Source organism: Lampetra fluviatilis, chromosome 11 (genome assembly GCF_964198595.1).
Source record: "Lampetra fluviatilis chromosome 11, kcLamFluv1.1, whole genome shotgun sequence".
Lineage (NCBI taxonomy): Eukaryota > Metazoa > Chordata > Hyperoartia > Petromyzontiformes > Petromyzontidae > Lampetra > Lampetra fluviatilis.
The window spans coordinates 248,851-264,480 of record NC_136285.1 but is presented as its reverse complement, the minus strand read 5'-3'; the positions used below and the strand labels follow the sequence as shown (position 1 = coordinate 264,480).

The window sequence follows — 15,630 nt, the reverse complement described above, 5'->3', positions numbered from 1 at the left end:
TTTTCTAACGAGCTGGATGTCTCACTAGCACAGCCACCGTTGCGTTGGTTCGTTTACATTTGTAGTGACTGTACTTGTCACGGTGTGGTGCCGGGATTTGCGAAGTCACGGCTGGTAATGTTGTCATTGCGGGCAGCCCGGGTTGCGGGCTGCAGTACCAACACTAGCGGTGGTTGGGTGAGCGGTGCCGGCTCCAGTGAGGGAGCGAGAGCGAGCGTCAGCCAGCCAGGGTTACTCTGGGGCATGATACTCTGGCTGACCTGTTGTCACGTGACCGGACGATACTGGAGGGGGGCCACCCGTGGACAGGGGCCGAGGGGTGGTCACATGGTCCCGGAGAGCTCTCGGGAACATTCGAGAAGGAGCCCGAGGAGCCTGGAAGGTGGGCGGGGCTAAGGGCGGAGCCAGCCCCAGCCCGGGAACATATAACGAGAGCTCCGTGAGGAGCTCATAGGTTCTTTAAGTGTTGGTGTTCGAAGATCCATGTCGGGGAGAAGAAGCCTCTAGCCATGCAGTCCGGGACCCAGCTTGTGGTCCGGACCGGGATAGCGAACCGTGTCTAGTTCTGCCGTAGCGTGGTTAGATGGGCATTCGAGACCCGAGCGTAGGTTGTTTTATGTTCGTGCTGTATGTGAATAAATAGTGTTGCTCCCAAGATAATGTCTGCGACTCAGTTGGACTCACTACACATTGACATGCTAATCTCTCACAATACAATGGCCACCTCCTCATCTCTTCCATCATCGTGGAGGTGCATCAACCACAACCCCCCCTTCCTCTCTCATCTCGGTTCCCATCTTTGGATTTCCCACTCGCTTAGGCACAATCTCTAGCCCCCTCCCTCTTGCCCGATGCGGCACCCCCCCCTCCCCCCCTCTCGGCTCTATATATAAGGACTTGTTTCAGCAGCCAAACAGGCTGCTCTCCCACCTGAAAACGATTGCTTGTGTGGTGATCGAAATGTCGTGATCTATTATTTTTTCTACCTACGTGACCTTACCGAAAGAAACAAAGAGTATGGATTCCTGAGTCACAAAAGCGTCATATCAAAATTGATGTTATCTCCCTCGCCTGGTATGCAGGAGTTTTTTTCTGGGTCCTCCAGTTTTTCCCTCCACATTGAGAATCAACGTGCGTTTAGATTAGTTGGCTGCTATACATGTCCACGTGATAAACCACTGTGTTGAGCTATCCTTTGTGGCTTGGTCGCTTTTGAAAACGAGCTATATAGCTCAGTTGGCCTTACCTGATGAATACAAATTTTAGTTGTACCTATAGTTCTTCCTCAGTGGACGCATTCTCTTTTTCTGTCGATATCTCATCCATGATGCTGATGATGCCTCAGACACGTGTCTTAGCTGTTAATGATTAATTTGTGTTAGCTGTTCCATCGCATATTGTGTACACTGAAGCCCTCACTGCAATGAACATGTGCAGCATTTTTACTGCTATTGACCAAAATCCGTTCAAATAGTTCCACCATGACCATTTTTTTAACTAATGTAAAGGTCGTGTAAGGACACATTCAAGTAAGCTAAGAGTCACGTAAGGGCATGAACGATAGCTGGGACAGCCAGGCGGGAGACTACATTCGATTGGCTGAGGACTTGGGAGATATTTGGCAGGATAATAAAGGGAGAGCGAGAGGTGGAGAAAGAGACAAAGGGACAGTGTTGATGTAAAGGAGGTTTAGAGGAACGAGGAGGAGGATATATGAAGGGGAGTGTGACGTGTGCTCGGGGCTTGGCTGGGAAGAGCTTCCTACGAGTGTGTGTGAGTTGTGTTGCTGGAACAATAAGGTCCGCTTTCCACGACGACTCATGTGGACTCCCTTTCACTAGCAACTGCAATTGTGCAATGCTATACTGCTATAGGCTCGTATACTCACGAGTAGTTAATCACTGGCCCAGATAAAATAGAAGTACAATTATAATTGACCCACCACTACTGATCAGTCCCTACTGGAAATCTGTAAAAAAGAGCTTCATAGGGCGTCGGATTACTCTATAATAAATTACGATTCTGATTCTAATAGCAGTGGAATTTTTCATACATTCAACTGCTGCGACAGGAGAAGGAATCGAACTTGCGTTCTTTAAAGTGCAAGTCAAGTGGTGTGCGCTCACCACTAAGAAGGGAAATGTTGTAGCGTTTCGCTGCTCTAAACGTGCTGGGGAGAGTCGAAATCTGGTACTGATGGTGACGCTGGGCTCTGAACCCGGGGAGGAGGGTGGAAGGGGGGGGAAAGAGAGGAGGGGGTTAATGCGGGCAGGGAAGGAGGGGGAGAAGGGCTTTTGTGACGCCCCCACCTCGGGGGCGTCATAAGAGCCCCGCCCCCATGCTGGGGGTCACCTTGGGAGGCTTCCAGCGTTTGGCAGCAGCAGCATCAGTGGTGGACACGGTAGGACAAGCGCGGCGCCCGCGTTTGAGCGAGCGAGTCACCCTCACCTCACCCCCCATCTCTCTAGTATAGGGAGCGGTGGCGCAGTGATTAGCACTACGAGCCTGACCACCCGAGGTCGATTACCGCTCAAGTCAAAAACATGAGTGGCGAATATCAGAACCGGACCTGGGCCTTCGCCGGGTCAGCGTTGGAATGCGCGCATGGCGCTGTGCACAGCGGCAGCGGCGAAACAATGGCGACTGACCGACCGCTCGTTTCGGCCCTCATAGATGCTCCGCCAACAGCACTTGCCCCGACAGCAGCCTGTGTGGGGTACACGGAGAGTATGTGTCTCAGTATATTATGTGTATACTCTAGTCCCTCAAAAACACTTAGATATGCTGACTTGAGTGACACGTTTTTCGATATATTGGAAGTGACTCTTTACGATTGAAACATTTTGAGTGCTCTTCGTGAGACAGTGGCTGCTCACAGCTGCATACTGTGGGGTTTAAAGCCGAGAGTTTATTGTTCACGAGTCAGTGAGTCAATACACGACACACAGCAGCAATCATCACCCCCTGTTGCCAGCAGACGACTTCCCGCCTCACGGGCCAGGTGCTGAGTCACCCTCGTGCGGCACAGGGACAGCTGCCACTTTGGGGTGCCGTCTCAAATATGTTGAGATGAAATATAAGTCTAATTGAACTAAAACTTAACTTTTTTTACCAAGGTCAAGGCCCACTGAGCTACGTAGATATTTTTCAGAAGCGACCTGGCCACAAATGATAGCTCAACGAAGTGGCTTATCGTTACGTGGAAATGTATAGCAGTCAAATAATCTAAACGTATGTTGTTGATTCCGGAGAAAAATTCACACGACCACGGGGAGAGAGACACAAATTCCAAATATACGGGTGTCAGGGTCGAAGTCGAACCCACGACCTCCCTGTATACCAGGCAAGGTAGTTAACATCTAGCCATCGTGACGCTTGTCGCGTGTGAAACGCTCTGGAGACAGGAAGGAGTACGGCTCTAACGGACACCACTCATTCTATATAATGGGACTTGTTTCTGGTCCCAGGATCAAAAGTCAATGCATAGATTATGGGAGCAAGTGTGTTTGCATGTTTTTGCCACCAGTTCGTGTGGTTAATGCAGACTTTATTCCTTGCAAAAGCTATCTATTTGGTGTTTGAACATTTTAACAAAACTGTTGCCAGATAGGGTAAAAACCTATTTTTTTTCATACCACGCATTCTCATAAGGGGGCGCTACGGTGGCGAGGTGTTAACTACCTCGCATGGTATACAGGTGCTCGTGGGTTCCATCCCGACCCTGACGCCTTCTGTATATTTAGCGTCTGCGTTCTCTTTCTCTACCTCCCTGTGGTGGCCTGAAATTTTATCCGGTTCCTCCACATTTAGAAGCATGCGTTTATGTATTGTTTAGCTGCTATAAGTTCCCACATAAGCTCACTTCGTTTAGCTATTATTTGTGGCCACGTCGCTTCTGAAAAATAGATAATAGCTCAATGGGCTTCATATGTTCAAATAAAAACTGTTGAGTTTAATGGTAATACCCTGGCTAATGTAGGTCGTATCCCAAAACCTCCAAATGAAGTGTAATAATACTATGAATACAACAACTGTACGGTTGTTTTTACAAAATGTGCTGTCAATATGAAGATAGTCCATTCAGTTCAATGAAACTTCATATACGATGCCTTATGGTAAAGAAACTATGTTGAAACAATCCAAGATTAAGGTGCAGCTATTATGTTACATAAAACAAATATAAACACCTCCATAAAAATATCTAAACGAGTTTAATTTACACAAGAAAATAACAATCTAAACAATGTTTCACAAAATGTTTGAAGTATATTTGTATATAGTGTGTGGAGCTGGGTTTTTGTTGTTACTGGTGGTGGTTATGAATGGCCGTATGAAAATGCTTCAAATGTATGCACTAATCATAAGACTCTTTCTCCAGATGGTTGTGCTGTCAAAGGAGTATGGCTGTGTGGTGTTGACAGGTGTTGCCAGCACTTTGCTGGTGACTTACCTGGGCATACGGGTTGGCATGGCTCGTAGGAAGTATAAAGTGCTGGTGAGTTTGCATGTTTTTTTCGTGTGTGATGATGTTCTACCCCAGAAGAACAACACTACATATTCATGATACATCATAGGGTTATTGTTTAAACAGCTCAAAACGCCTTGCATCACATCTAATTTCAAACAATCCGAAGGAGACCCCTAGGGACAATTGTCCCTATGTGGCACAAGGGGACTCGGCTTTGGCCACAAGGTGACTTCGCCTGCTGTGCGGTTTATATGGTCTTGTGTACTAATCGGTGCATTCGTTATTAAAGTTCCACTGGCAGCGGATACCAGCTCCTGACTTTTGAAACTGGCTTCTCAGATACCGTTTTACAGGCCTAGTTCGTCGGGCAGTTTGCTAACAGCTTTGTTACGCAGTTATTTGTTGAAGTGATGTAAATATGTGAGAAATAAGGGTTTGATGACCTGGAAGTTCTGGGTGCTGTCCTCGCGTGCACAAACACTCATTACTGGAGTCGGCCAAACATCCAAATAAAGCAACACAAAGCTTCGAGCAAATGTTGGTACTGGTTCTGGCTGCCCTCCACTATGCCTGTGGTTTCTGTGCGAAAATTTCACTCTATTTTACAGTGTTTTGAGATGCAATTTGTATGACTAACGCTTTATAAAATGAATACTTTATTCTTCTTGGGAGGGGTTTGATGGTTCCCTGTAGATTTAATGCCGAGTAAAAAGTGGAGTCTGAATTTTGACTTCGAAGTGACTTCAGAAGCCATCGCTCTGGTTTAAATGCGTATCTCTACATTGGAAATGTTTAGTTTGTTATCTGCACAGTGGAGAGTTATTTCCTACATTCGCTATTGTACATAGTAGAGCCATTGACCACCAATAATAAGAAATTATGCTGGTGACATGACCCAGCTTGTTGCAGATTTTTCAGTTTGATTCCAGCAGGAAACACTGGTAAATATTGTGAAGATGTGCATTAACCATGCAATAAGTGCCGTCTGCTACACAGCGGACGTTTAAAAAGATCCCGTAACATCATTGGAAACAAGGAGGTCATTATGTGCCGCCAACATGGTCCAAATTTGCCAAAGTTGAAAAAAAATACTCAATTGAGAAAATACATAGCAACGTCACCTCCTATTGGGAAACCACTGCCGACTGTGAAGCAGATCGACCTTCATTATTCGAACAGCACGAATACCAAATGTACTCGTGCTGTTTTGATTGGATAAATATGCAATGTGCTATTTAAGCGACATTTAGTTTGGCTAAGCGTGCAACTTCACAAGCATTAGTTATGTGCCCCAGTTCCAATGCAAAGCATGCACATTTATTAAATGAGCAAAAGCAAATATATTTCATTCCCAAATGTGCATCATCATTCGCTTCGACTCGCTTTGTACTCTAAGTTATAGCGCTGAGGGCAGAAGTGTTAACTCTTGAGCCTCACAGCAAGAATAACTTTGTTCGATTCCTGACTTGGGTACATTTCTCCGTGGAATTTGTATGTTCCCCTATTCTACATGAGTTTTCTCAGGGCTTTTCAGTTTACTGCCATAGTAAAAAAACATACAGTGTCACTGGTTTTGGCCAAACATCCCGAAGCTGAAATGACCTGCAAATTACTCAATTGGGATTACAAACAGCAGCAACATCACCCCCAAACGAGAAAACTTGGCAGGACCCTCCTGAAAAAGAGTCTTGAGGCTCAGTGAGGCTTTTCTGGTTAAACAAGCATGAATAAAATCGAAAAAAAATCAACGGTGTTGACCACAAAACTGCCGATGGAAAATATTGACCTTGTGAGTCTGTGTGTCAATATTTTTTTCTTAAATGTCATGGTTTAAAAAAAAAGTATTTTGGGTCCAGTATACAACAATGTGTATTTTTTAAGCATCTGTTATGGAATATATTACAATACACTTAAACAATGGGGGAATTACAGTACTAGACCCTGTGGAGCGCCCTCTAGTGGAGGCCCCTCTGCCAGCAATGGCGTGAGCAAGCAATTGCAGGGCTGAACCTTTTACCTTTTTATGACCGTTTGAGACGTCTTGGAATAAAAACTATATTTCCACATTAGGGAAAGATGGGTGGACTTTGACAGTAGAGAGGGTGAATTTAATCCACATAATAGAAGCAGATATGAAGACACAGGGCTCGGGGGGCCTGTGCTTAACGATTCTCTTAAAGAAACTTCCTCGGATATTTGTACAGAAAAAGAAGAGGTAGTCGTAGAGTATATGGCACCTCTTTATTAAGCTGATGCACATGCGTCCAGCAACTAACTGCATTGTCATACTGTGTGTTTTCTTACAGTACCCAGAAATGTACAGCAATGATCCGGAACATGGCCATATATTCAACTGCATTCAGCGTGCCCACCAAAATACGTGAGTAACTTTTATTTTGGAGATTGCTCCTGTAAACAAATCTGTAGTTAATTTCTCAAGTAAGTTTTCTTAGCCAATATCCTGATTCATAATTGATTTTGGGTTATGCCATGTAATAATCTCATTGTTAAGAAGTAACCATCTATCATAACATTTGAAATAAATAGCGGTGGAAAGCCATAACCTGCAGAAGTAGATTTCTGTGGTAGAATATTTTTGGTGGCAGAAGACATTGTAGAAGAGTCCACCATCTAAAAGGAGGAGGTGCCATCTTATGGGTGGAAGAACCATCTGGGGCTGGAGAATGGAGGTGTGTTTCAAGATGAGGCTGGGAGTATCCTGCACCCAGTCTCACAATATAATTCTTGAGAACAACCTGGAAAGTTGTCAGGAAAACCCAGGAGACCTGCCTGGAAACACTAATAACTGTGGAGCAGTGGGGTGAACATTTTGAAATTGCCCTTGTTGACTTTAACTTGTACAGACTGTAAGGCCTCATTCCAAGGCACTTTACAAACAAATATAAAATTGTACATAATATGATAGTGTTTGAGAAAAAGACTTAGGTTATTAAAATGGTGTAGTTATGGTGACAGGATAACAAGTGGCAGTGGTTAAGGAGGGGTTGGGGTAGTGATAGGGGTTTGGGTAGTGATCGGGGTAGTGATAGGAGTAGGCCTGGTTGTAGCTGCGCGACAGGGGCAGGAAGTAGCAGTAGTAGGATGTGCTAGAGAGAATATGGGTTTTGAGAGAGGCAATGGAAGCAGGTTAGTGAAGATGATTTTTTTATTTGCTGCAGTAGGAGTTTGTTCCAACTTACACATTTCAAAGGCTATAGCCACAAAACCAGGCTCTCATATATGGCCCACATAAATGAGAATAAAAGAATAATACATTTTAACAGTTCATACATTATTTAAATCTCATTGGTTGCTGTGAGGTCTTGACACCTATTTAAAAAGGCAGGTCAGTTAACACACTTAATCTGACTTCCTGAATCTTGTTCTGATAAGATTTGATGCAGTTTCAGACCAAACATCACTTATCTAATTGATACATTTGATTCAGAGAATTGTGCTTAAACTTACCAGGAAGTGGAAACAATAGGCATTTTTTATTTTATTATGTTTTATTTCTATTATTTTATTATTTCCCTTCTACGTGACTTCACCAAAAGAACCAATAAGAATAATAGGTATGTAAAAAGATTGTATAAGTGATCGTTTTATTTGTTTGGCTGTGCTGGATATTTGAGAATTTTACAGTACAAATTTGTCCAGATCATTTGGTGGCCTAACCCAAAAATCACATATGATTCAAGTGTTAACACATTTCTTGAATTGAGCAAGGTTATAAGGGCTTGGGAAAAGAGACCGTGGGATTACTAAGTGAAGCGGTGTGAGGAAGAAGCAGAAAGAAAAATATGGTGACCTGCAATGTGGTGGTTGAGTGGGTAAGTGTGTGAATAAGTGGATGAATGTGTGAATGATTGAGTGAGTGGATGTGAGTGAATATGTATGTATGTTTAAATTGTTTCGCACTGTATGTAGCCAACCATGCTAATCGGAGTTGCAGGGGAAGAACATTAAACTAAACACAAAAAGCAGCGCTACAGAAATGAGTTTTCAATTTAGATTTAAAAGTGCATAGTTCAAGTGGTATCCCAATATTGTAAGGAAGAGTGTTCCAGATGGCCGTAGGAGTGCATCTGAAAGCACGCGATGCCGTAACCGTCTTTGTTAAATGGTTAGCCAAAAGGTTCTGCGAGAATGACTTGAGTGTGCGTGATGGTTTATGCTCCTTGACAAGATTAGCAAGGTATTGTGGTTCATTTGAGGCTCATTTGTGGCAAGCACTTTGTGTGTAATGAGCGTGACCTTGCAATGTATTCGTTCAGCAACTGAAAGCCAGTGCAGCTCGGCAAGCACCGGACGGACATGGTCGGATCTTTGCTGTACCCGTCATGACACGTGCCAAAGAAATTTGTGCACCTTCTTGGTTCTTTCGGTAAAGTCACGAAAGCTTAAAATCGAAATTTTGTGCACGCTATAGCTTGATAATATTTTTTCCAGACATCCCATAGAGAAGTGAGTTGCAGTAATACTATGCTACATGCCACCATATTGGTTATGTTACGACTCAACAGTGGCCGAATGTGTTGTAGAGCCGTGATAAGACAATTGCAGGACCTGAATGTGGTCGAGTATGGTGCCGAAGCTCTTCCCACAAATGATTTCGCCTGAGCCCAAGTGCCAACCAGCAGAACCTCAGATTTTCCTGGATTAAGCAGCATTCCCTTTTGTGCAAACCACATAAGCACTGCTGCCGTGAAATCTTCGAGGTTACCGAGGCTCTCTATATCTAACTTTCACTTCACTATGGTGTACAATTGTGTATCATTAGCATATTTATGGAATTTGATGTCATGCGATAAGATTACTTCGGCAATTGGAGAGCAGTATGTTGAAAATACGAAGGGCTTGAGAATGGACCCCTGTGGTACGCCAACTAGGCATGGTATAGGTGATGACTTCGTCACCCAGCTTGACGAACTGTGATCGAACTGTGATCGGCCATATCTGATACCTTGACCTTAGCCACCCGATGAGTATCTCATGGTCGATAGTGTCGAAGGCGGCTGAGAGATCGAGACCAACCAATGCTGTGGCAAACCAGTCATCTGTGATCTTGTAGAGATCATCAGTGATCATTATTAAAGCCATCTCAGTGCTGTAAAACTTTTGGTACGCCAATTTGAACAGGTTGAATCTCCTCGTCGCAACGACATGGAGAAGTAACTGCTTCAGACAAAGCTTTGTGGGGTCACTATGGCTCAAGCCAGCTTTTTTCAGGAGCGGTGTTACCTGCGCCATTTTGAACCAGTCTGGAAAACAGCCCTCGCTGAACTAAAGATTTCCCAAGTGGACAATCAGCAGCGCAAGCACACCCGAGCATGATTTGAGAATCGACGCATGGATGTAGTCGAGTGCCGATGTCTTATTTGGCAGCTGTGTGATGAACATCGACACCTCTGCCACTGACATTGGTGCCAAGGTCTCGAGTTTTGCATTGGTTCCAGATTTCTCAAACTCAGATGGCAGACTGAGAGAATGCGTTGCCTTCGAGTTAGAAACTGCCATCTTTACCATCACTATTTTATTGGAAAAGAACATGGTAAGTTCTTTGCACAGACTGAGTTTATTAGTTAATGGGTAGTTGGAAAACGGCAGACACTTCACGACGCGCCCCAAAGCTATGGCGTCATGAGCCAGATCTGCAGGTGGCTCTGTAAGCGAGGAGGACAGTCTCCAAACCAGTTTTCTTCCAGAGACACTGCAGCATCCTCCGGATCTGCTTCTCTGCGATCGCCTCCGGTGACAGCCAGTTACCGCGCGCTTTCCCTGTTCTCTTTTTGATTGTTCAGATGGGGAGAAGTTCATCAAGAACAGCAGTCATGACATTTTCTAATGGATCTTTTAGTGGATGAGGTGTTCGGTGAGTGTGAATAAGTGAGTTGGTGAGTGGGTGGATGAGTAAGTGCATGAGTGTATTTTTGTAACCTGAATTGCAGTAGTAAAACACAGTAGAGTCTGGCAAACCGAGTCTTCCATACTGCACTGTTGACGACTCATTTTACTAGTAAGATCACGAATAACAATATATCACATTGCGTATCCCCTGTTAAAACATTGCATCGCGTTGTTGTGTTGTGCAGGCTGGAGGGCTACCCGGTCTTCCTATTCCTCCTCATGACAGGCGGCCTGCAGCATCCAGTACGTGTTCACCACTGCTCTGCCTTGCCTGCATCACTGTGTCTGTTGCTGGATTGACCATTCAATGATGATCATTCGTACATTTTTGGTATTGGCGCTATCATTCGTATTGCATACGGTTCTCATCGTTACAGGCACAGTCTGCAGTAGTTTCACTGTGGGGGACGATGTTGCAATGTGTAATACCAATTGAGTCATTTGCAGTGTAAATGTATCAATTTGAACCGTGACGCTGGCACATGGGTTCTTTAATGTCCACTGTGAGAGAAGCAGATGGTGCGTAATATTTTACAGTTAATACACCCACAGCATTATCAATGGTTACTTATGATGATAATGTCATCGTAGACGGTGTGCACTTCATGAAAACTCCTCTTTAAACACATTGCTATGTTGAATTTATTTTTAAATACATTTTTTCAAAAAGCAGTCCACTCTGCTCTTGTTCACCTGCTCATGTTCTGTTCTGTTTTTTTTTTATCCCCAAATGTATTTAATTTTGTTCGGCAAACTCGTATATGACTCATAATAATAAATACATGCACATCCTGGTTTAAAACTAGAAACTATTAGTTCACAGTGAAGTAAAATGATACCTCCAATTACTTGCGAGGCAGAAACGGAAACGTGGATTAAAGAGCATTCGCAGGTTAGTGTCATCTAAACTACTGTATTGTCAGCAGAGCAGGAGACAAGGTTTATCAGGAGCACCTTCTTTATTAACGCCTTAACAGGTTCACAGGTTTGCCCTCGCACTCTCCCTAGTCGTCTAGCCTAGCCTAAACACAACCCTGACCATGTAACACTGATGGTACCGATTGAGACAGCCAACAACTATTCGGCCGCGCAATATCTAGTTAAGACGGCAGTGACGAAGGCGGCGAAGGCGACAGCGACGAGACGAGTCCACTTACAGAACCGGCAGCCATGAAGCTCCCACTCTCAGCTGCCTTCATGCTCCCCAGTGTGGCCTGGCTCCGCTCTGACTGCACCTCCCTTCTCGAACCCACTAGCAGGTTCCAGGGGCTTCCAGATGAGGTCTTCCATGATCCTTGCCCCAGTTCCTCCGCCCTGCCAACACATCCGTGTATCACCGTCGTGCATACTGTTCGTCCACCGCAGTTGCAAGTGGGCTTGGGCAGGACGCGTCATGGCTAGAATGGGTGATGGGACAATCGTCAAGATTAATAACAGTGGCAGCCAAGGAATTTAAAGCGTCGAAGAGGATATCCACCTCGGAGAAAGAGGGATGAAATCAACTCGTGTGCAGGGGCTGGGTAGATTGTTGCATTCGCAGGATCATGAGAGGTGGCACTAACTTGATGATGTCTTCATCCAGCAGTGGATTGACCATGCCTGATAATGGTGAAATGTATGTGATGTAATATTTAATTTTACATTTTTATTTCCATTCTCTAGCGGATCTCCAGCGCTCTGGGTGGTGTGTGGATCCTTGGCCGGTTCGTTTTTGCTCATGGCTACTCCACAGGTGGTAAGAGTATTTTCATCACTGACCAAGTGATACAAAACAAAGTCAGCCTGGTAGACCAAGACCTTGAAACGGGTCAAGGAATCAACGAGTGAAATGACCAGAACAGCAATCATTATAGCGATAGAAGTGGATGAGTGATTGGTTAAGTGAGTGGGTGAGATTGGATAAGTGTGTTCAGTCAGTGAGTAGGTGGGTAAGTGGGTGAGTGCGTTTGTTGTTGCCATATGCAGTATAATGAGTCAACACTGGAAGAGACAAAACAGTGTTGTCCTCAACATGGGAGGAGGAATCAATGAGTGAAGTTCATGGGAAGAGTAACCACAGCGAGTGAGTGGGTGGGTGGGTGAGTGAAAGTGAGTGAGTGAGTGAAAGTGGGTGACTGGGCAAGTGAGTTGTGACCTGCTGTGTGGTGGTTGAACAGAGTATGGATGAAAGAGAAATGTCAATCTAGTAGGGTCTACCAGACTCGATTGTTTAGGAATCAAATTTGTCCTGAACTTGGGTGTAGTATAAGAACTACCATGATATGTAAATTTTGCTGTAAATGGAATTGTAATAATTGTATTGGCTTGAACATTCAATTATCTGAATGTACACTTGTTAAGTGAAACGCTCATCTTCTCCTCTCACAGACCCGAGGAAGCGAATGCGCGGGATGTTCGGTAACTTGGGGCTGCTTGGCCTGCTTGGAACTTCGGTCTGCTTCGCGGTGCACCAGTTGGGCTGGGCACCGATCCGCTAACTTAGGAACACCATGTCAGCATAAAACACTCCAACACTAATTATACCGCCAAGTAATAATTAAAGGTATCATGGAGAATAAAATGTAAAATAAATAAGCAACAAGATACCTCATATCTATCCCTCCATATGAAAAATACAAGTATTTTTTACACATCCCTTCAGCCACAGCGTTCTGGGAGTGCATACTATTAGTAGCATTGTTTAAACACAAGCAAACTGTTTTAGTTTTTACATTCAACGTCCCATTAGCAGCCAGGCTTGCTTGATCCAATGCTGGTGAACTGCCAGATGCCATATGCAAGGATCCTCTCGGTATGGGTCATAATTCATTGCAAAAATATATAATAGACAATACAGATTTAACACGTAGGCTTTCACGACCAACCCAAAATCTTCTATTATGGAAGACAATACAGAAAAATAATTAGCATCTAAACGGCCACGTGACTGATGCATTGTGTATGAGAGAGAGCTCTGAAGGTGTATTGTCTGCTTATTTACATTGGATCACTGGTGTGGGAAAGATAACTTGTAAAACAGCCAGGCTACGGAAGTATGTTTGGCCGTTGGTACACTTCGTTTTATATTCATCGTTGATTTTGTGGGTTAAGCCACCACATAATGATCTGATAAAATATATGTAAAGACCCTCCGCCACCCAATATGGCCAAAAATGTTTAATTGTCATTGGCACGGGCATTTAACTCGTCAATTATTATTGTAGAGCTCAGAACAATTCTCACTGGTGATCTGTAACAAAATTATCATAATTAGCCATTTCAAATAACTGCAGTATGTCTTGACTATCACCAAAAAATAAATTCTACTTTTCTGACCTGACCATAGCTGAAGTATAAAACCAATTGCCATTTCCTATGAACTCAATGTGTTTGTGGTTTATGTCTTTTGAATACGCATTTGTACTGCGTGAGTTTGTGTTTCCTTTGCTTTATAGAAATAGGGTGGCTCGTTGCTATTGTCACACCGAGTATGGTAATCACTTTGGGAGAGGACTTTATGTGGCCAGTATTTGATTCCTTGTGCTGCTCTTAAATGGGTTTGTGATTGTATTTACCTCTAACAGAAATGTCAGCCAATTTTTGGGATGAAATAAAAAATAGTTTGCATATACTGCAGTTAACTTTTTTATTCAAACACTTTCACGTTATAAGATATGCATATAGCAACAAATATCAGTTCTCAAAGTTAAAATTGCTATGTTGTAACACTGGTTCCCTTTATAGTGCTAAACTCTTTCCTGCATCATCAGCCATGATCAGTCCACTGCTGGATGAAGGCCTCCCCAAGCTGCAGCCACAACTCACAATTGTGCGATGCAACAATACACCCAGCACCTGCACACGAGACGATTTTTTATTGCTCCATCTGTGGTGGTCGTACTTTTGGGGACGTCGCCATTAGTCTCAAGCACTGGCCTTGTTCCTTTTTAGCGACGTGTTCTGCCATTCTCGTTTTTTTAAGTCGGTATGATGACCAACTTGCACATATCCTCTTATTCATGTTTTCTTCCAAAGAAGCATGGAGAGATGCACACTTGGAATTACACTGGGAGACAGGAATGTGAGTAAATGTATTAGAAACATACATTGATGTTGGAAGGTGGTGGATCCAATGGAGTGGCAGCCAAATGAAGGAATGTGCCCGAGAGGGCATCCACCACAAAGATGGAGTGATTAAATTAGCACGGGTGCAGGAGCTCGACAGTCTGTTGCATCATGAGGGTTAGACAGATCGTGACAGCTTGCATAATAAAGTGTTGTTTATAAATGTGTCGTTAAACCCACCACCTTCCGACAGCCAATTAGTAAGATTTGTCACGTAAACAAAACGTGCCAATTAGTTGTTACAGCACACCTGTGTGTTGGAGAGTAAACCAACAATTTACAATTCGAGTACGACGTTTTGCTGGTGATTAAAACCAGTCTCATCAGGAAATAGCCAGATTTGTGAAGAAGTCTTCACAAATCTGGCTATAAAGTAAAGGTGATGTCATCACTGTGAGACTATCACAAGACCAGAGGAGGGTTAATGTCATATAAATTGCAATGGATCATGTTAATTTGAGAATTTGCAGTACCTATTATTGGTTGGGTTAGTCACAGTTAATCGACATACAGTGGAATGATTTTGTGTTTAGTTTTCTGTACATACATTATGTTGCTCTGAGAATATTCAGTACCTATTATTGGCTGCTCACAGTTAATCAACATACAGTGGAATGTTTTTATGTTTAGTTATCCAGCCCCGCTCTGATTAGTACGGTTCGCCACTCACAGTGCGAAAAAAGTTCAAAATACATACATTAATTCACAGTTAATCAACATAACTTGTATAGACATGCAGTTAAACAGTGTATTACTTGATAATATGCTTACAAGCAGTAATAAGCCTGTAGCTATCAGAAATGTTAAAAGTATATTTATTTCAATATATTCTCTAGTCTTGGCCAATAGCAATTAGTTTTACACGAAACATTAAAATCAATTGAATGTCCTTGTTGGCACGCATATTCTACAACTGCCCACAGTTGTGTTTGTGAGTATTTAATATTTATATGGTATTCTTTTAGTCTTATACTGATCATTTGTCCCATCTGACTAACATAGCATTGGCCACAGGAGAAATTAATCCAGTACACACCTGTTGATATCTTCGGTAATTCATCTTTATTACCTGATATTAGTTTTAGTATTTTATGTACCATGCCAAATCTCACTCGGATGGTTTGTTTCTCCAAAAATCTCGCTAGTTT

General features: G+C 43.4%; 1 protein-coding gene across 1 annotated transcript; it reads left to right on the top strand.

The window, feature by feature from the left end:
• Nucleotides 1-2,337: 2,337 nt before the first annotated feature.
• On the top strand, nucleotides 2,338-14,133 carry MGST3 (microsomal glutathione S-transferase 3). Its single transcript, XM_078860721.1, has 6 exons — nucleotides 2,338-2,401; nucleotides 4,379-4,495; nucleotides 6,775-6,848; nucleotides 10,564-10,621; nucleotides 12,041-12,113; nucleotides 12,746-14,133. The coding sequence occupies exons 1-6, from the start codon at nucleotides 2,339-2,341 to the stop codon at nucleotides 12,853-12,855; spliced, it is 495 nt and encodes a 164-aa protein (XP_078716847.1). The 5' UTR covers nucleotide 2,338; the 3' UTR covers nucleotides 12,856-14,133.
• Nucleotides 14,134-15,630: the final 1,497 nt, after the last annotated feature.

Bases quoted from the DNA above. Each gene is read 5' to 3' on its own strand.
- MGST3 (XM_078860721.1), top strand. From the start codon at position 2,339: ATGCTGGGGGTCACCTTGGGAGGCTTCCAGCGTTTGGCAGCAGCAGCA. The intron at 2,402-4,378 runs GTAGGACAAGCG...CTCTTTCTCCAG, and splicing joins CAGCATCAGTGGTGGACACG to ATGGTTGTGCTGTCAAAGGA. The intron at 12,114-12,745 runs GTAAGAGTATTT...CTCCTCTCACAG, and splicing joins TCATGGCTACTCCACAGGTG to ACCCGAGGAAGCGAATGCGC.